At 42.7% G+C, this 22,420-nt stretch overlaps 1 protein-coding gene across 1 annotated transcript in view; it reads right to left on the bottom strand.

The window, feature by feature from the left end:
• Positions 1–1,333: 1,333 nt before the first annotated feature.
• Positions 1,334–22,420, bottom strand: part of LOC139471193 (ubiquitin carboxyl-terminal hydrolase 5-like) — a 35,673-nt gene continuing 14,586 nt past the window's right edge. The window contains exons 9-20 of the mRNA XM_071253479.1: positions 22,297–22,368; positions 20,443–20,524; positions 18,619–18,741; positions 17,840–17,993; positions 15,368–15,425; positions 14,923–15,045; positions 11,876–11,964; positions 11,033–11,137; positions 10,161–10,304; positions 8,138–8,274; positions 7,158–7,284; positions 1,334–5,697 (exon numbers count right to left, since the gene is read on the bottom strand). Coding sequence (XP_071109580.1) covers positions 5,525–5,697; positions 7,158–7,284; positions 8,138–8,274; positions 10,161–10,304; positions 11,033–11,137; positions 11,876–11,964; positions 14,923–15,045; positions 15,368–15,425; positions 17,840–17,993; positions 18,619–18,741; positions 20,443–20,524; positions 22,297–22,368 — 1,387 coding nt within the window. The 3' untranslated portion in view covers positions 1,334–5,524. The remainder of the gene's footprint in view (positions 5,698–7,157; positions 7,285–8,137; positions 8,275–10,160; positions 10,305–11,032; positions 11,138–11,875; positions 11,965–14,922; positions 15,046–15,367; positions 15,426–17,839; positions 17,994–18,618; positions 18,742–20,442; positions 20,525–22,296; positions 22,369–22,420) is intronic.

Here is a 22,420-nt window from a genome sequence, read left to right as displayed (position 1 = left end):
AGTAATTCCCATGTGGTTTTGTTTGTTGTTCAACGCAGCACTCAGCATATTCCAGCTATATGACGGCGGTCTGTAAGAATGAGTCTGGACCAGACAATCCAGTGATTGAAATCATGAGCATCAATCCACGCAATTGGAATGCGATGACATGCATCAACCTACCCCATCTCCTCTTACGAAAGCATAGTCGCCTTTCACTGCAAGCATGGGTTGCTGAAGACCTATTCTCTACTGACCCGTGAAGATCCAGTGTAGAATAGGTCTTCAGCAACCTAAGCTTGCCATAAAAGGCAACTTTGCTTGTAGTAAGAGGCGACTAACGGGATTGGGTGGTCAGGCTCGCTGACTTGGTTGATGAATGTCATCGATTCCAATTGCGTTGATCGATGCCCACGATGTTAATCACTGGATTGTCTGGTCCAGACTCGATTATTTACAGACCGCTGTCATATAGCTGGAATATGCTGAGTGCAGCGTTAACCAACCAACCAACCTATTTCTCTACCCTGGATCTTCACAGGTCTCCCTCCTGGTCAGTGCACTCAAGTGACATATGTAAATATAACAAAGACACGTCACACAACATTCTGAACATTTATATTTATTTTCAAATAAAAATAAAGACAAATATCACAGAATATAATTCTGTTTTTACAGTTGAAGCACATGTACTTATATTCACTGCACAACTGTGCAGTGAGGGTGAAGCTTGTATCGGTCGTAATGCAACTAACAAGAAACTAGAAACAAAGTAACCTAACAAACAGGATTACACTTGCACTTTACCGGACACTCTCTGCCATATATGTTTGATGCAACAGAGGGGTGGTCGGGTAGCCTAGTGGTTAAAGTGTTCACTCATCACGCCGAAGACCTGGGTTTGATTCCCGACATGGGTACAATGTCTGGAGCCAATTTCTGGTGTCCCTTGCTGTGATATTGCTGGAATGTTGCTAAAAGCTGTGTAAAACCAAACTCACTCACTCACTCACTGATGTGACAGCGACACCATTGGAAAATTAGGATGATAAAGCTCAGAAAAAGCAGAAGAAAGCAACTCAAACATCAAGAATAGAAGTTTCATAATGGCTTGTTGCCACCTCATCAGTGACATACCTTGGGGCCACTTTTCTACAAACATCACAATTTCATCACCTTTGGTAAATTTACATTTAATAACAAACACATTTGTTTTAAGTTGAAGTAAGACGAGTTCTATGGATGAACAACTTCTTTATTACAATTAGTGCGACGTTCCGGTGTAGATCCTAACACCTTTATCAAGCAATATGTTGCTTGATAAAGGTGTTAGGATCTACACCGAAACGTCGCACTAATTGTAATAAAGAAGTTGTTCATCCATAGAACTCGTCTTACTTCATCACTCCAACTTCTAAATGCCACTGAAAGAAGTTGTTTTAAGTTGCTATGTGGAAAGAACCCCCAAAAATCTAGTTCTTTTTTTTTTATAGCAAAATTGGGGTCTGAAAAACTTAGATAGTAATACTGTGACAAAGAAAGGAGCTCATCCACATCCATTACCAAACAGGCAGAAGGTGTCGAGTAAAATGCTTTCTTGCTCAAACAGGCAAGTTAAGACTTTGGATGAACAATCCTTGTACAAAACTGTGTTACAGTACTTAGTGTGTTTGTCATCATAGCTCATAGCAGTGAATGGGTACCTGGTAGTATGTGATGGCAATGTGGTTGTTAACCTTCTAGTGCTTAACAGGCAGCATGGGTTGCATACTCCCCAGGGAGTTGAGAATGATAGTTGAGTGCACATTGATCCAGTGACCATGTAGGGAATCGAACCAGGGTCCATGACGTGACAAGCGAACTCTTAAACCACTAGGCTACCCAACAGCCCCTTTGGGCAAGGTAACTTATTCATGACCTTACAATAAAGATTACTGCCAAGACTGCTTCAATCTAAGCAACATCACTACTATCACCTCTACTCTAACTGTGACCCACTTTGAAAAAAGAAGATCAGTGAATAGAGCTGTAAGTGGTTATTACCATTTATCATCCAAAACTGGCTCCTACATTGTAGATATCGCTGCAATGAAATTGCATCACAATGCTTTGCAGACCGTTGTGACATCATTGGTTACCATATCATATGACATCACTTATTGCTCTGCTACTGAAGCTGTTAGCAGTACTTTTTACACTTAAGACACTGCTTATTACTGTCTACAAACTGAAAAGTTCGAAGAATGATGTTGGATGATAAATAAAATCTCTCTCGTTACAAGCCTTGGAGTTTTACCACTTTTATCAACTCGTGTTGATATACTTGATATCAAAAGACACTCGGGTGAGATTCTCTATATGCACCAGCAATGTGACAGCAAGTAGTTCAGATTGACTGAACAATGCTTAGTCCTGCAGCTATTCTCTGGGATTCTGAAGATCAAAAACAATCTCCCTGAATAATTATAATTACACAATTACTAATTTCTTATTGTTGTGGAAGCTTCTCATGGTAAGAAACTTGTTGCTTACACCGCCAGGTACATCTTCCCGAGCAAGTATGTCCACAAGTGCCTGGTGACGATGCAACTAGATGTGATATAGCCTGGTGGAAACGCTTGTCTGGGAAGATGCAACTAGATGTGATATAGGCTGGTGGAAACGCTTGCCTGGGAAGATGCGACTAGATATGATATAGGCTGGTGGAAACGCTTGCCTGGGAAGATGCAACTAGATGTGATATAGGCTGGTGGAAACGCTTGTCTGGGAAGATGCAACTAGATGTGATATAGGCTGGTGGAAATGCTTGCCTGGGAAGATGCAACTAGATGTGATATAGGCTGGTGGAAACGCTTGTCTGGGAAGATGCAACTAGATGTGATATAGGCTGGTGGAAACGCTTGCCTGGGAAGATGCAACTAGATGTGATATAGGCTGGTGGAAACGCTTGCCTGGGAAGATGCAACTAGATGTGATATAGGCTGGTGGAAACACTTGTTTGGGAAGATGCATCTAGATGTGATATATGCTGGTGGAAACGCTTGCCTGGGAAGATGCAACTAGATGTGAATTAAGCTGGTGGAAACGCTTGCCTGGGAAAATGCAACTAGATGTGATATAGGCTGGTGGAAACACTTGTCTGGGAAGATGCAACTAGATGTGATATCGGCTGGTTGAAACGCTTTTCTGGGAAGATGCAACTAGATGTGATATAGGCTGGTGGAAACGCTTGCCTGGGAAGATGCAACTAGATGTGATATAGGCTGGTGGAAACGCTTGTCTGGGAAGATGCAACTAGATGTGAAATAGGCTGGTGGAAACGCTTGCCTGGGAAGATGCAACTAAATGTGATATAGGCTGGTGGAAACGCTTGCCTGGGAAGATGCAACTAGATGTGATATAGGCTGGTGTAAACGCTGGTCTGGGAAGATGCAACTAGATGTGATATAGGCTGGTGGAAACGCTTGCCTGGGAAGATGCGACTAGATGTGATATAGACTGGTGGAAACGCTTGCCTGGGAAAGATGCCCTAGGCTTTGCATACCGGTCACAACAAGGCACACAAGGAGTCTAGCACTGACACCAAGTAGCACTGCCAGCCACCCCAGCAATACAGTTTCAATGCATGTTACATCCATCACAGTTTGCCACACCAGTCACAGAATGTTACATTTAAGCTATCACCGTTGTACTTCACTGACAACCTGCACACTTCATAGCAACAGTTTTGCCGAATTGGTGAAAAAATAAAACTAATAATTGTTGTCACTAAGTATGTTTAGGGTACCGTTGCACAAACAAGGGCTAGAATCTTTAACATAGATCTGCCACGGTCTTCGCAAGTGGACCGTGAGAATCGTCCATGGAACAGATACTGGCGACAGTGTTGGGAGGTTGGTCGACTGTCCTGGCAAGAGTGTTGAGTCACAGTAGCTTCAGCTGCATCTTACTATTGGTTCACTAAGGAAGATGGTTCTCTTGTGATGTTCATTAGATACAACTCCCCTGTATGCTAAAGTCATCTTCCTGAGGCAAGGGCGTTATCTGACTTTCCAGTCCAGTTTCCACCCATGCCGAACTAGGCTGGAATTACATTTAGGCTGGTCTAACGAGTCTGTGCATAGTCTGATCAAACTTGTTGACGAACTAGACATCCGGTTTGTAAACAACATGGATTAAATGTGCAGATTTTGGACAGAAGGATTTGCAAAACCTGTGTACCATCAACTGGACGTTGACAGACATTTTACAAATCTTATCACATTTTTAATCAAGGTGCCCAAGTGATTTGATGCATTTTGCAGGGTAAGACCCATTTCTTGACTGGGTGCCGCCATTTTGTTTGAAGAAAATGCAGGTGAAATGAGAGGTGGAATCTGATTGGTCAATATAGGGGACATAGAAGGGACACGACTCATAATGGCCACTCATGGGGCTAAGATCAAGCCTGGAGATTCCAGTCTAGTTCAGCAAGGGTGGAAACTGGACTTTTAGTCATTTAACGCCCTTGCTTCAGAAAGATGACTCAAGTTTATAGCACATAAGCTGCATACAAATATAAATAGTACACAGCTTCCTACAACACTGCTTACTCCAGCTCAGTGACTGACCTTGTCTATCATTCAACCGGGTAGAGGAGTTCCCCGTGATAACAAAGAAGTCTACTCGTTGAACTACACTACTTTTTTAAAGATCAATCATTCAGATCGACTTAAAATGTGAATGACCTACATCTATGTTGATTGTTTGTTGTTTAACGCCGCACTCAGCAATATGCATGCTATATGACGGCGGCCTCTAAATAATCAAGTCCGGACGAGACATTCCAGTGATTGCCACAAAGAGCATTGATCTAGACAAGTGGCATACAAAGACATATATCAAGTAAGTCAGCGGTCTGACCACCTGATCCTGTAAGTTTGCCTCTTACAACAAACATTGGTTGCTGAAGACCAGTTCTAACTCACATCTTCACAGGGGACATCTATCTTATCAAGTAGTAGGAGTGAGCTTAATGCCACAATGAAAAGCATCTAAGTTATATCATAGCACGTCACCTTAATGTTGAAAGCCCAAAGTAATGCCTGTGTTAGACATTTATAACATTGGAGAATGCAACAAGCACATGTCTGGCGCCGACAAACCAAAGGCGACAATCGGTCTGAATTCGGGATCATCACGTCCAGATTCCAACCAAGGATCATAATGTGAGCGAATCTGTGATCTGAACCCATGAGTGAAGAAGGTCAAATATTCCCATGGCTATGGTGCTGATAAACCACTGAACGAGTTTGACCTCAACACAGATTTATCCTGAAATGTTCTCACCCCAACATCGTCAGCCGTTTACCTGTGAGGTGTAGTGAAAAAGGGTTATAGCATTCTCACCGAATGACTGACCAGTCTAAGAATGTTATAAAGAGCCCACAGAATATACGACATGTTGCTGACTTGGTAACATACTGCAGGTGCTGGGATTATTTAGGCTTGACATTTCTCAAGCGTTGGGTAGTAAGGATTTATCGTGTAGTACTGCCTGGGGTATTCAGCATCTCCGGTACAGGTACAGATAGGCAAGGTCTTTAGGGGGATTTTCCGACTGTGCCACCTTCTCGTCGTTATAGATCACCCACTTCCCATCCTTGAGAATGTGACAGACGTAGTGGCCCACGTTGGTAGATGTGCCCATGTGACTGATGAAAGCCACAAGTTGATATTCTGTGAAAAATAACAGATCAGGAATGATTAGGTTTGTGTGTCATTTAACACTGCACTCAGCAACTATCTGGTAACAGGACAGATGCCTGTAACTGCTTGAGTCTGGACAAGACAAACCAGATATTGATACAATGGGTGAGGTGAAATGGGTTTTTACCGTCGCATCCAAGATTATTGCACTTATAAAGCGATGTGCATGCACGTATGTGTGTGTGTGTGTGGCTGCTTGTACTAGTCCGGACTGATGCCGATTTATAGTGCTAGCCCACTGAGATACCATGCCGCAGTTTAACATGAATACCCCACTCAGACACAGTATACTGACTCTGAGCCAACCAGTCCTTGTTTTAGCCCCTATATGCCGAGCGCCAGACAGGGTAACAACAAGTACCACCTTTAAACGTCTTTAGGTATGACGCGGCCGGGGATCAAACCCGGACCTTCCGCTCTCCGGGCGGACGCTCTACCTCTAGACCACGGAGGCGGTCTATTGATACAATGAGCAATGATCCACAAGGCTGGAGTACGTTGGCACTTTCCCCATTTGGAGATCAAATTTAAACCAGATGTTTCCACAGCCTTAAAGCAAGCATGAGGCAATACTGTGTCAAGACTGATTATATACTACTCAAAAGAAGTAAAGGACCACCTGGATTGTTTCATATTAATAAAGTTTATCTGTCATGGCATCGTACCCCAACAAGGGGAAGTGTCAGACAACATTAACTATAGAGTGTTATACGGCAGTTTAATTAATTGTTCATCAACGATTCTAACTGTATTATACTGGTTCTGTTGAGATTCAGTAGAAGTTCATTGCATTGTATTTGGACAATGATTAGTTGTCAGGAATGTAGTACTATTTCATGTAAGCAGTGGTGAGCCAGATATTATATGTAAGCAGTGGTGAGGCAGATATTATATTTAGATGCTCGAATTATCTGTAAAGTTCCAGAATAGCATGGATGGATGTCAAGCGTTATAGAAACATGTGGACAATTCTGTGCTGTTCTAGTGACACTGGACTGGTCTAGCACTGAGTGGAAAGTGCTGGAAGCTAGTTAGACTATGCAAGTGGAACGGGCACGTGCCTGTCATCTCACATTTCATCAGACATTACATCAAGACCAGATTTCATGTGAAGATCACTTTTCACCATGGAGTCCCAGCCTAGGCCTATCTCGAAAGCTTGACCAATGTGGATAGGTGAATATTATTATCACTGAACTTTTTGCTATCACCCCTGCCATCATATTTTGTATTTGATACTGCCATTGGATATTGTACTTCCACTCTATTGCAAAAGCCATTGTAATTGCTATGCAGTAATTTGTATTGATTTGTAAACCTAGTTAATTGTGTAATACAGTTGTTGATTGTATACCATTTGTTCTTGTACAGATTTCTGGGTTAACATACAATTTCAAAATAGGAATCTACACTTAACACTAGACACTTACTTCCTGACCCATCACGGAACTTGGGTGTTGCCGGGGCAGCGGCCTGGGCCTGATCTGTTTCCATTGGCTGATCCAGCTCATCAGCGTGGCTAAATATCCAGTCAGCTGCTCTCTCTACATTGTTGTTCTGAAGAAGACAGATAACACTACTGGATCCAAACATGCATGTGTGGACACAACGAAGGACTTGGACTCCTGGATGTTTAAGAAGATAGATTTTCAATGACTTCATGCAGTAAATTAATATAAATCAAAATGGAAAAGAACTACAGGCAGTGTTTTGTTTCGGAATTGGAAACTTAAGGTTTGGTAGAGGTAAGAATCCCCTGGGACTGACAATTAATGTTGTGCTCTGCACAACTTATCTTTGATACATGTGGTCCGTACATTAGGGCAGACCAGTTGGTTGGTTTGTTGTTTAACGCCGCACTCAGCTATATTCCAGCTATATGACGGCGGTCTGTAAATAATCAAGTCTGGACCAGACAATCCAGTGAGTGACATCATGAGTATCGATCTACTCAATTTGGATACCATGACATGCATTAACAAATTGAAAAAAAATGAGTCAGAAGTAATACGTGCACAGTCTGAAAGAAATGCGAACATTTTGGACCTGTAGTGTAACTATGGCGTTTTACGGTTATTGACATTAAACAATATATCATGTGAGTACCACGGGTCCGGTAGTCCTGTGGGTCCTCGGATCCTACTCAGGACCCACCCGACCCGAGTACCAGAGTTACCCTGTTCCAGCGCTACAAGGGAGCCAAGGTCCTACTCAGTACCCACCCAACCCGAGTACCAAAGTTACCCTGTTCCAGCGCTACAAGGGAGCCTAGGTCCTACTCAGGACCCACCCGACCCGAGTACCAGAGTTACCCTGTTCCAGCGCTACAAGGGAGCCAAGGTCCTACTCAGGACCCACCTGACCCGAGTTACCCTATTGCACACGGTTAAAGTCATACACGTTCACCTACCGTGGCCTTGAGAGCCTTGACTGCCTGGTCCCTGGTGAAGCCCATCGACATGATCATGACCAGCGACTCCTCGTTCGGGGTGAACTGTCCGCCTCCCGCCGCCGGCGAGTTTGGCAACACAAGAGGTGCTGCAAAGTCTGGAACAAAGGAACAATAGTCTTTGTTGAGGAACATGTCCGACTATACTTACTACTAGCCCGGTCTGACTGTTCTGGCAACTAGCCCTGTCTGACCTTGTGTCTTGGCAACTAGCCCTGTCTGACCATGTGTCTTGGCAACTAGCCCTGTCTGACCGTGTGTCTTGGCAACTAGCCCGGTCTGACCATGTGTCTTGGCAACTAGCCCGGTCTGACTACGATGTCCTGGATACTAGCTTTGTCCGACTATACTTACTACTAGCCCGGTCTGACTGTTCTGGCAACAAGCCCGGTCTGACTATGTTCTGGCAACTAGCCCGGTCTGACTGTTCTGGCAACTAGCCCGGTCTGACTGTTCTGGCAACAAGCCCGGTCTGACTATGTTCTGGCAACTAGCCCGGTCTGACTATGTTCTGGCAACTAGCCCGGTCTGACTGTTCTGGCAACTAGCCCGGTCTGACTATGTTCTGGCAACTAGTCCGGTCTGACTATGTTCCGGCAACTAGTCCGGTCTGACTATGTTCTGGCAACTAGTCCGGTCTGACTATGTTCTGGCAACTAGTCCGGTCTGACTATGCTCTGGCAACTAGTCCGGTCTGACTATGTTCTGGCAACTAGTCCGGTCTGACTATGTTCTGGCAACTAGTCCGGTCTGACTATGTTCTGGCAACTAGTCCGGTCTGACTATGCTCTGGCAACTAGTCCGGTCTGACTGTATGTTCTGGCAACTAGGCCGGTCTGACTGTATGTTCTGGCAACTAGTCCGGTCTGACTGTATGTTCTGGCAACTAGCCCGGTCTGACTATGTTCCGGATACTAGCCTTGTCCGACTATGCTTACTACTAGCGCGGTCTGACTGTTCTGGCAACTTGCCCTGTCTGACCGTGTGTCTCGTCAACTAGCCCTGTCTGACTATGTCCTAGATACAAGCCTTGTCCGACTATACTTACTACTAGCGCGGTCTGACTATGTTCTGGCAACTAGTCCGGTCTGACTATGTTCTGGCAACTAGCGCGGTCTGACTATGTTCTGGCAACTGGTCTGGTCTGACTATGTTCTGGCAACTAGTCCGGTCTGACTATGTTCTGGCAACTAGTCCGTTCTGGCAACTAGTCCGGTCTGACTATGCTCTGGCAACTAGTCCGGTCTGACTTTGTTCTGGCAACTAGTCCGGTCTGACTGTATGTTCTGGCAACTAGCCCAGTCTGACTATGTTCTGGCAACTAGTCCGGTCTGACTGTATGTTCTGGCAACTAGCCCGGTCTGACTATGTTCTGGCAACTAGTCAGGTCTGACTATGTTCTGGCAACTTGTCCGGTCTGACTGTATGTTCTGGCAACTAGCCCGGTCTGACTATGTTCTGGCAACTAGTCCGGTCTGACTATGTTCTGGCAACTGGCCCTGTCTGACCGTGTGTCTTGTCAACTAGTCCAGTCTGACTGTATGTTCTGGCAACTAGCCCGGTCTGACTGTATGTTCTGGCAACTAGCCCGGTCTGACTATGTCCTAGATACTAGCCTTGTCCGACTATACTCACTACTAGCCCGGTCTGACTATGTTCTGGCAACTAGTCCGGTCTGACTATGTCCTAGATACTAGCCTTGTCCGACTATACTTACTACTAGCCCTGTCTGACTATGTTCTGGCAACTAGTCCGGTCTGACTATGTCCTGGATACTAGGCTTGTCCGACTATACTTATTACTAGTCCGGTCTGACTGTATGTTCTGGCAACTAGCCCGGTCTGACTATGTTCTGGCAACTTGTCCGGTCTGACTGTATGTTCTGGCAACTAGCCCGGTCTGACTATGTCCCGGATACTAGCCTTGTCCGACTATACTTACTACTAGTCCGGTCTGACTGTTCTGGCACCCAGCAATGACCTACCTGCGTCCCCCATGTGTTCCATCACCCAGTTCATGGCTGCCTCCACCCCCGTGTTCTTGGTGTTATACACCGCCTTCCGACACCCGTTGGGGTCAAAGCCCATCTCCATCAGCTGGCCGACAGTGGCTTCATCTATCTCTATTGCTGGAAGGAAGGAGGGACTGACATGTAGACAGACGAATATATTGATTGATGGAGGAAAGAATAAATGAGTTGGTTGGTTTGTTGATGAATGCCACACTCAGCAATATTCCAGCTATATGACAGTGGTCTGTAAATAATCGGACCAGACAATCCAGTAATTGATATCATGAGCATCGATCCACGCAATTGGGATCGATGACATGCTTCAACCAACTCTCGTTAGACGCCTCTTATGACAAGCAAGGTTGCTGAAGACCTATGCCACCCGGCATCTTCCCGGGTTGTATAAATGAGATAGTTATTGGTAACATAATTGTCTTGAAGAGGCCAAACAGATTTCATGCTGTTTTTCTAATTTTCACAAATAGCTTGGTTATGTGGAATTGAAAGATACCCAGCATGCGTCATTTATTGTCCAATGTATTTTCAGACAATTGCCATGTTCACATGTTTCCTTCTCTCCTTGCTGGACGAAATACACCACATCTGTTGACAGGAACAGTATGTACATATGCAATGAGCATTTTATTCTAAAATAAATATACACTGATGGAAAAAATAAGGGAACACCATGTCATTGCAGTGTCCCTTTATTTCTTCCCAGATTTTTACCCACAGTGACATCCATAGCTTGGGAACAGAACCTGGAAAACATTAAAGGAGCACTTGTATCTTCATGAGTTCCCATATTTGTTTCCCTCAGTATATAAATTTTTTTTAAAGTTTACCTGGTTGTGGTGCTTGTTCCTGAGGTAACTCTTCTTCTCCTGCCCTGAGACCTTCACCCCTCAAGGCAGAAATGTCAAGGTCATCTGGCATACCCAAAGACACATCTGTGGAGACAGAGGCAAAGAGTGGAACTTTTAAGTCATTCAAGATTTATCTTTTACAGCTTAACCGTTTTTTCACTCCAGTCAGCTATGTGATCACTTAAATCATATAATCTGACATTCCCAATATGCTGAGATAGGGGTTTCTGAATGTGTTGCTGAAACACAGCAACTAACATGGCTGCTAGTCATCTGGCACTATAGGAGTGAATATTGTTTTACGCATTTATTAAGCAATATTCCAGCAATACTGGGTGAGGGGCACTTGAAATGGACTTCATACATTGTACCCCTGTCTTCGGCATGACAAGCGAACGCTTTAACCACCAGGCTACCTGACTGCCCCTACTGTGAGACAGCAAGATACCCACACTACTAGGATAGGCAAATGTACCGATGTGGGGAATGGAACCTGGGTCTTCGGTGTGATACGCTTGATACGCTTTAACCACTAGGCTACCCCGCTCGCACTATATCATCAAGAGGGCAGTCCACTCAACTGATTTCACCCATTGTTTCTACAGCAAGGATCCATTATTTTCATAAAGAACATTATATGATACAGAGATTATTACCCTTATGTGTTACTGCACCATATACTAAGAATGTAAAATATGTATTCCTTAGATATGACGTTTACGATAAGGAAACACACTTGGCTAATAAGCTCTTTTTAATCTGGCCTGGATCCTCTTGGATCACTGAAACGTCAAAGTTGTTTTCAACAGTACAATGTCTTACCTAGCTTTTTAGGGACCCAATCTTCGCCTATGGTAAATTTCTTCATCTGTACAAATAAATAATCTGGGAATGTCCGTAACCGAGTTGTTCTGAAACAAACAAACAGATGATTACAACCTAATTTTGTCTGAACGAGTGGATACCGTTAAGAGATGCATCAGCCATGTCGCAGATATGTGCAGCTAGATACTACTACATGAAGGGCTGGTTCCATATAGATTAAAAAGGACACATAAACCAACTGTTTCCTCCATGCTGCTGCAGTGTCCTTCCATGCAGTGTCCGAAATACCGTGGTCAACGTAATAAGCGCCCCACTCTAATAAGCGCCCACGGCGACATTTGCTAATATGTTGGCTAGTGAACAATCCCAATTAACACCCCTTCCGATTCAGGGGTTGAAAAATTATTAAAAATGTTACTTGACCAAGGGCAAGTTTGACCAACATTCTCACTTGCCCTATTTTAAAATGTACTAGCCCAAAATCAAGCTAATAAATTCAGTAAAATGTTACTGCTGCAGAACTGAGAATAAAATTCTGACATTTGAACATCCATCAATAAACGTTCTCTTACGATTGCAAGCGTGTATGTTTGGGTACTTGGAACAAATGGTGCACTTCATGACTTTCGCTGTGTCATCATACGCAACCCAAGGAAACTGGTCTTTCCACCAAGCGATGAATGTTCGTTTTCGTTTACATTTGTCATACTTCTTATTCTTTGCCGATATACAACTTTCGGAATTTCCCTCTGCCTTCCTTTTAAGTTCGTCCCCACCGCCAAAGAAACTTAAAATAGACCGCTGAGACATGATCGGCCATGTGCGGTACTGGCAATATAAATTGTTATTGCAGATACCCCTCTGGGTGCTAATGAGGCAAAGGGAGACTACTCTGTCCTTTACTAGCTTACTTATTTGAAACAACAGATTTACTTACAGTGATCCCTCGCTATAGCACTCTTCAATATAGCACTGACTCGGTTATTGTGTGCGGTAACACATGGTTCCCAAAACTTATACACTTTTAGTAAACTCAAGTCACTGACACGATGTCATTTCCCCATCGCAAAAACATTACCACCTGCACGCAACACCGGAAATACCAATCAACAAATTCCGCAATAAAATCCTATTATTACTATCTGGTTATTAAAAAAAACACTTTTGTACCTTGACATATGTTTGTAGCATATTTTATTAATTTTATTTAAAATTTCATTCAAAACAGTTTAGATCAATTTTGCCGAAATCGTGCGTAAAGGGGTCGATAGATCGCACAACTCGCCGTTATTTACAGCAACCACGGTCAGGTTATCGCCTCGATTGAACTTTAGTTGACAACGAAAAGAAACACATATTAAATAAATGCCATTCGTTCACTCGTTAAAAGTCCCGTTTGTTGTAGTTCGACAAAATTATATTTCATCAAAGCTAGGCCTAATGAAGCATCTAAAGTCGGAAAATGTTTCAACCTCGCATTAAAATTTCCAAGAAATTCCATTTCCAAGAAACATGTACCATATATGGAAGTGTTACTACGATTTAACAATGACACAAGCCTGGTTCTCGTTGTCGACCTGCCTGACATCGAAATGTATTAATCCCATTGGTTGACTGGCATAGCTGTATGCAAATTACATTGTCAGTCTGGGACACTATCAAAATATTAGCCAATCAAATACCGTAACATGATCACATGATTACATTCGCGTGAAACTTGACCCAGTTCATTTTGTGTGATCTACTTGTCCACGGGCATGCTAAAAAACGTATATTACACGCCCGACATCTAAACCTTACTTGGCATGGGCGTCGGGCAATTGTATTTTTCAACCCCTGCGATTGATCAATGTACACAAGACTTCGGGCAGTGCCTGAGAACCATGACTATTATTTCATTTCGCCTAATAGTGAAATCTGTTGTTGTGGACATTACAGTGAGTGAGTGAGTGAGTTGGGTTTAACGCCGCTTTTAACAGTATTCCAATTATATCACGGCGTGTCAGCTTAATGTGGGAGGAAAGCCCGAAGTGATGCAGGTCTCAGACGTTTACCACTTCGGTGAAACCCACGAGCACGGGTATGGTGCTGACAAACCTAGAAACATAATCTGGGCGAACCGGGATTCGAACCCACAATCATCTGTTTCTGGCAGGGACACAACTCTGCACAGCCAATCATAGCGCCTTAGACGACTGGGCCACCCATGCCCCCTGTGGACATTACATGTCATAGAGGTATATCTACAACAACTTGAGTGGCATAGCTGTATGCAAATTACATTGTCAGTCTGGGACACTATCAAAATATTAGCCAATCAAATACCGTAACATGATCACATGATTACATTCGCGTGAAACTTGACCCAGTTCATTTTGTGTGATCTACTTGTCCACGGGCATGCTAAAAAACGTATATTACACGCCCGACATCTAAACCTTACTTGGCATGGGCGTCGGGCAATTGTATTTTTCAACCCCTGCGATTGATCAATGTACACAAGACTTATTTATTCGCATATATAATACGCACTCGTATGATAATGGGCAATTAAATTCTGGAAAAATGTATCTGTTGTATATAAACACTTCAGGCTTTCAGCATAAACCACGAAATTTATCTTTCAACTCTGTTTTTTTTCACCAAAATAATATTCTAATAAGAGCCCCCTATTTTTAATATTGAGAGCGCTTATTACGTCGAATACAGTAACTGCTTGCGCTCCTTACCATGGCTGGTAACTTTTCTGTCAGGCTGCATGAATTTTTTTGTCTATCTGCCTCTCGACACTCTGGCAGATAATTTCAGGCCAATTTACGTATTCAGTTGATTCTTCTTGATTCTCAAGTAATTATTCAATTAATTTCAATTAAATCAAGATGCGATTTGTTTCTTATTTTTCACAATTTTGCAATGCTTTAACTTCAACTGCATATTTGCAACAAACCACTTTTTCTCAAAGGAAAATTTAAACCCTAGGCTCAGCAATGAACTTGCTTGTTATGTGTATAATATTCGCTCGTAATTTTCTTCCCAACACTTACTTGTGAGCTTGAGTTTTTGCCTTCAAGGCAGAGCTGTAGAAATCGTCTATGACTTCCACTGCTGAGAACGCTTCTAGACATGCAGACAGTGAGATACGTGGCCGGACTATTGACTTGGGATCTCTGAAACATTACGAAATTATCGGCAAATAATGTGACGTCAGATGAACTCATATTTGGGACACGACATGGTGTCTCGTGCATCAAACTGTCGAGTGAGTGAGTGAGTGAGTGAGTGAGTGAGTGAGTGAGTATGGTTTTAAGCCGCTTTTAGAAATATTCGAGCAATATCACGGCGGGGGACACAAGAAATGGGCTTCACACATTGTACCCATTTCGGAAGTAAATATATAGAGGTGTTAAGTTGAATATCAATGTTCACCAATGTTCACCAACAGACATCACTGCAGGACAGGTTGGTGTCATGTTCAGGAGAAGTACTCACATTGTTTCTTTCTTCTCCTCTAACTCCTTCTTCCTGGCTTCATAAGCTGCCACTTCCTCTGTGAAGGTAAATATGAGGATTGATTGGTAAATTCTGAGTGTCAGATAAAGGAATTGTGTAAGACTAAAAAAAAATGAATTGGTTCACAGGCAATGGCTTTTAAAAATATAGTTATGCAAATGTGTGAACAGCTGATAGCTATTTCTGGCATATTTTACGAGGTACGAGACAAATACACTTGTAATCTTAACCTCTGTGTATGAAACATTGTCCGGCATACAGTACACCGATCCCATTAAAATCAGATCTTAGTTCTCGCTATTGCTAAACAATGATCTGGGACATCCCATTACGGGTCATGTCAGAACGACCTTTCATCTGACAAATCAAAGTGTCGCTTACCAGATCATGTGTGAAAGTGACAGTCAGAATGTTTTTTTCTAATCATGCAACCTTGAAAACGTTAACATGGGGTATTCCGAATGACTGATTACATCATAATTATCGGCTATAACTCACTTCCGTGGGATAAACATTTGAACGGAGGAGGCGTGGCACAGTACGATGGAAGAACTGCCATACAATCTCAACTACATAATAGACATTCCAGAATGTTCGTTTGTTCAGTTTTCAAAATTTTAATCGAGAACTATGTCAACATATTTTTATAGTCTCAAATGGAAGTCGCTAGGTTGAAACGAGTGCCGTAAAGCTCGAAAAAGCTGCTTTCTAATTGGCTGATGCCCACTTCTTGTTAGTCATTTCAGTGGACAGTCAAAGTTCGCGAAAATTCGTTCTGACGTGACCGTAATGGGATGTCCTCAGATCTTTGTTTTGCAGCAGCAAGAACTTAGATCTGATTTTAATGAGATTGACAGTACACAAAAACAATGGAATTTTTCAAATCATCATGTCTAGTGATGTTTATCGCAAATTTCATGTTTTCATTGACTAATTTACAAACAACAAAATAAGCACACAAACTCCTATTGCCGCCATGACCATCACACCAGATGCACAGTAAGCAGTTCTCATGTAAAGGGAAGTAAATGCACACTATAATGGATCACAAACTCCTACTGGCGCCATGACCATAACACAATATGTACAGTAAAGCAGTTCTCATGTAAAGGGAAGTAAATGCACACTATAATGGATCACAAACTCCTATTGGCGCCATGACCATAACACAATATGTACAGTAAAGCAGTTCTCATGTAAAGGGAAGTAAATGCACACTATAATGGATCACAAACTCCTACTGGCGCCATGACCATAACACAATATGTACAGTAAAGCAGTTCTCATGTAAAAGGAAGTAAATGCACACTATAATGGATCACAAACTCCTATTGGCTCCATGACCATAACACAATATGCACAGTAAAGCAGTTCTCATGTAAAGGGAAGTAAATGCACACTATAATGGATCATAAACTCCTACTGGCGCCATGACCATAACACAATATGCACAGTAAAGCAGTTCTCATGTAAAGGGAAGTAAATGCACACTATAATTGATCACAAACTCCTACTGGCGCCATGACCATAACACAATATGCACAGTAAAGCAGTTCTCATGTAAAGGGAAGTAAATGCACACTATAATGGATCACAAACTCCTACTGGCGCCATGACCATAACACAATATGTACAGTAAAGCAGTTCTCATGTAAAGGGAAGTAAATGCACACTATAATTGATCACAAACTCCTATTGCCGCCATGACCATAACACAATATGTACAATAAAGCAGTTCTCATATAAAGGGAAGTAAATGCACGCTATAATGGATCACATTGTTTTTAAGTATTGTTGCATTTCATTGCCGGAGTTGTGTGTTCGAGATGTGGAATATTTAAAGAATTTCTTTTTGAAAATTGAAATCAAAAATGAAAAGGTGAGGTGGACTTTATGATGATCGGGCAGTGCCTGAGAACCAAGACTATTATTTCATTTCGCCTAATAGTGAAATCTGTTGTTGTGGACATTACAGTGAGTGAGTGAGTGAGTTGGGTTTAACGCCGCTTTTAACAGTATTCCAGTTATATCGCGGCGTGTCAGCTTAATGTGGGAGGAAAGCCCCAAGTCATGCAGGTCTCAGACTTTTTCCACATCGGTGAAACCCACGAGCACGGGTATGGTGCTGACAAACCTAGAAACATAATCGGGGCAAACCAGGATTCGAACAATCATAGGTTTCTGGCGTGCCCAAGGGACGCAACTCTGCACAGCGAATCACGGCGTCTTAGACGACTGGTCCACCCGTGCCCCCTGTGGACATTACATGTCATAGAGGTATTTCTACAACAACTTGAGTCACCTGAACAAACTATTTCACTGTGACAAGTCGGTAAAGCAAGCAGGGTTCTGTATCCTTTGCAAATGGACAAACATGAAGACCATGCAGTGGAGTGACGAAGCCACCCAATCCTCAGCTTAGTGCGATGAACGTAAACCTCGGGATCTTACCTATATTGGTGGCAGCCTCCATGGGCACCGGTAACGCCAGACAGTAGTCCTCTCTCGTTGTGTACTTGACCTTCCCTGACCCCCCACATTTGACCTTGTCCTCAATTTCAAACCGGAAACATTCAGCTGGATTGACATTCCCTCTACTGTTACGCTGGAAGAAGAAAGGTCATGCCGTCACATTGTTTCTGTTGTAATGAGTGAGTAGATAAGTGAGTATGGATTTACAACGCTTTAAGCAATATTCCAGCAAAATCACGGAGGTGCAGTGTTCCCGCTTTTGAAACTGGACTGGCAACTTTAAAAATTACCAGTCCCCTCTAATTTTTGCCAGTCCCAACTTTCAACAAATAAAAAAGCTATTTGGTTTTAATTCTTTCAGCATCATGTTCAGTGCAAAGATATCATCTCTGAAGTAATTTAGTTAGATCTATACGTCATTCGCACAAACTTCAGTCAGAATTTTCTCTTTTTTTCTTAATATTTCGAGACGATGTCTCTACAAATGGATATTTAACCTAGAAATAGACAAGGGGAAACCCTGATGGTAACAGACAAGCTGACTTTGTTCGAAAAATGTACTTCACCGATGTTTTGTTCAACAACAAAGATTTATAAGGTACTATATTTGCCGGTCCACAGGGACTGGCAGTCACATGAATTACCAGTAAAGCCTAATTTTACCGGTAAAAAAATGGTAATTCCCAGTAAACAGGAATGCTGAACGGTCCCCAGGTACTGAACAGTCCCCTGGTACTGAACGGTCCCCTTGTACTGACCTCGATGAATGTGAGGATATGAAGGAAGAACTCCTGTGCATCTTGTTGCCTCTTGGTGGAGAACTCTGGATGTCCTCGTCCAACTAACGTCTTAAACATCTGTGGCCGAATACCTGTTGGTGGCTGGGGGGAAAAACAGAAAAATCAACTTTGATATAAACACAATTAACATGATGAAGATAGGACATTGTTGACACGGCAAATCCAACTATTAAACCAATTGTACTTTGTACTGTGCATCAGGGCATGCTGGCTAGGAACTAAGTGAATGAGAATGGTTTAAGGTGAGGTGAGGTGAAATGGGGTTTAACGTCGCGTCCAAGATTATTGCACTTATATAGCAACGTGCATGCACGTGTGTGTGTTTGTGTGGCTGCTTGTACTAGTCCGGACTGATGCCGATTTATAGTGCTAGCTCACTGAGATACCATGCCGCAGTTTAACATGAATATCCCACTCAGACACAGTATACTGACTCCGAGCCGACCAGTCCTTGTTTTAGTCCCTGAATGCCGAGCGACAGACATGGTAACAACAAGTACCATCTTCTAATGTCTTTTGGTATGACGCGGCCGGGTATTGAACCCCGGACCTTCCGCATTCAAGGCGGACGCCCTACCATTAGACCACAGAGGCGGCCCGAGAATGGTTTACTGGTACTTATAGTAATCATGTGGGAACTCAATACAGGGCATCTGACATCAGAATGACAAGTGAAAGCAGTAACCAGCCAGATTCCCTCTTATCTCTGAGAACAAGAACACTTGGAGAGGCGGTGAGGCGGTCAGGTGATAAATGTTGTTTGTTTGTTTGTTGTTTAATGCCATACTCTGCAATATTCCAGCTATATTATGGCGGTCTGCAAATAATCATGTCTGGACCAGACAATCCAGCGATTGACATCATGACGGAGCTACAGATAAGCTTCGTATTTGCGTAAAATACACCTAAAAATGTTCAAAACCCAATTACTTTCAGTTACCTTGCGTACAGAAACACATGCATTAAATGAAAAACTCAAATGTATAAAAATAGCTCACATAAATACTCAATGAAGCTTTTTCAGTATGCGTACAAGGGAGCTAATTTCAGACACACAATTACGAGCTAATTTACTTTCTGAGTCAAGCCTATAGTTAGACCCGTTATATACATCTAAAACACTATCATATTTTTTTATAAATCTAAAAATGTTCACTTTTTGGGGGAAAAACCCAATAGAGTGATGAATAGGTGAGTGAAAAAATATTGGTTACCCTATGAAAAATGTAATATCCCAATTAAAATAGAAACCTTTGAGTAAAAACTCAATTGCTCAAAATGTTATCTGGAGCTCTGTCATGAGCATTGATCAATGCAATTGGGATACAATGACATGTATCAACCAAGTCGAGAGCCTGAGCACCTGATCCTGTTAGTCGCCTCTTAGGGCAAGCATAGTCACCTTTTACCGCAAGCATGGGTTGCTGAAGACCTATTCTACCCCGGAGCTTCATGGATATCGGTGACATAGTGACATGCATACACATGTGTAAGTGTGGCTTCTTGTACTCGTCCAGACTAATGACGTCTTTTATAGTGCTAGCCCACTGATACACCTTGTAACAATCTAACCATGGATACCCCACTGACTGAGTGGGTTAGATCGCTGACTTTGTCTGCTGGTGATTAGGTGCCTCACTCTGGCAGTGTGGGTTTGATTCCCAGACGGGACTCAACCCAAAATGTACTGGAATCTGTACTTTACTGAGAAAGTGTTATCCCAAATATAACGTTTGTTACATTCATTAAATGTGATTCGACCGTCATGATGTGTCAACTCACGGGGACGAGCTGTGTGCTGGATTCTCCATCTACTGGGGGCTTGGAATAGTCCCCTGACAACAGACCGTGAGCTAACTTAGCCCTGCAGTGGAGAGATGAACAACAGTCAATCACTGACACATGTATCGATGATCTTATTCATACCTACCTGTTATGCAAGATGGATAGGTAGGTAGCTTTGTTGTTTAAAGCCGCACTCAGCAATAATTCCAGCTATATGACGGCGGTCTGTAAATAATCGAGTCTGGACCAGACAATCCAGTGATTAATATCATGAGCATTGATCCACGCAATTGGGGTCGATGACATGCAATCACCAAGTCAGCGAGTCTGACCACCCAATCCTGTTAGTCGCCTCTTACGACAAGCATAGACACCTTTTACAGCAAGCATGAGTTGCTGGAGACGTATTCTACCCCGGATATTCACGGGTCACGCAAGATGGGACAATCTCTTGTTTTACTATATTAAAAACATCAGTAGTTGGAAGACATAAAAAATGGTGAGTGAGTGAGTTATGCCACTTTTAACAGTATTCCAGTTATATCACGGCGTGTCAGCTTAATGTGGCAGGAAAGCCCGAAGTGATGCAGGTCTCAGACGTTTACCACTTCGGTGAAACCCACGAGCACGGTGAGGTGCTGACAAACCAAGCAACATAATCAGGGCGAACCGGGATTTGAAGTCACAATCATACATTTCTGGTTTGCCAAGGGGCACAACTCTGCACAGCCTTGCACAGCAAATAGTGTTACCTCAGACGACTGGGCCACCTTCGCACCTCATTGGGGGTAGGTCTGTATTACAGTAATGTAAGAGCGAAGTCACTGGAAATGTTGCAGTACGAAACTAAGAAAAGTCGAAGGCTAAAGTCACTAAAATCTCACCTAAACATCAGAGGACATGTGCATGATAAGTAAATGGTGGTGCCCTACTCAAGGGTGAGATGGGCTTCAACACACATGGGGTGAGGCGTGAGTCAAGAGCGATGAAGTCCATATTGCCCGCAGTAGATGAACTTTACATGACAATGCAAAACAGTGAACTAAGGTTTGTCAAAACAATGGACATTACACACCCTCGTGGTATAAAAAGAAATAATTAAACTCTAAATAAACTCTAATTAAGATAATGTGTCCCTCATAAATTGATGGTGAAAGGAGTGAGATTCACGAAATGACTTCACACAGATAAGATCATCCATAAGACGCCGACGTTATTCTTTGATTGTTACATTCCCATGTACCGCCACAACGACCATCTTCCTGAGGCAAGGTGTTAACTGATTTAAAAAGTCCAGTTTCCACCCTTGCCAAACTAGGCTGGAATTCCTGGGCTCGATCGTAGCGCCACCAGTGGCTAGTACGAGTTACGTCCCTTCTATGCCATGGACAATCAGATTCCATCTCTCGTATCACTTGCATTTGCTTCAAACAAAATGGCGGCGCCCAGTCAAGATGATCTGATCGATAATCTATATTGTGATAAAACAGGTCTTACATTGCAAAGTGCATCAAATCACATGAGCACCTTGAATAAAAACATGAAAAGATTTAGAAAATATCTGTTGACGAGTTGGGCTTTGCAAATCCTGCAATCGACCGAAATCTGTATGACAATTTACGAATCGGATTTCGATTTAGTTGCATGATTTTGATTAGACCAAGCATAAACTCATTATTCCAGCCAAAATGAAACTCCATAATACCAGGGTAGTTCTGCAAGGGCGGAAACTGGACTTTTATAGTCAGTTAACTCCCTTGCCTCGGGAAGGTGACAACGATCAGCACATCAGGGAATGTCTGTGCACAAACATTTGACCTTGTACCTCATCAACAAACAGCCAGTACTTACATTTGAGCATTGAAGTCTCCAACAGGAATGGACGGTGCAGACTGGAATATTTCCTCCTCTTTTGCATAATATCTGAAACAGAGTGTCACATGTCAAAGTTTTTTATCAATTATTTCTTGGTTGC

The sequence above is a fragment of the Haliotis cracherodii genome, unplaced genomic scaffold, assembly GCF_022045235.1.
Source record: "Haliotis cracherodii isolate W230 unplaced genomic scaffold, xgHalCrac1.p SCAF_22, whole genome shotgun sequence".
Classification (NCBI taxonomy): domain Eukaryota; kingdom Metazoa; phylum Mollusca; class Gastropoda; order Lepetellida; family Haliotidae; genus Haliotis; species Haliotis cracherodii.
Note: the sequence above shows the minus strand (reverse complement) of the source record. Positions and strands in the feature narration are given on the sequence as shown.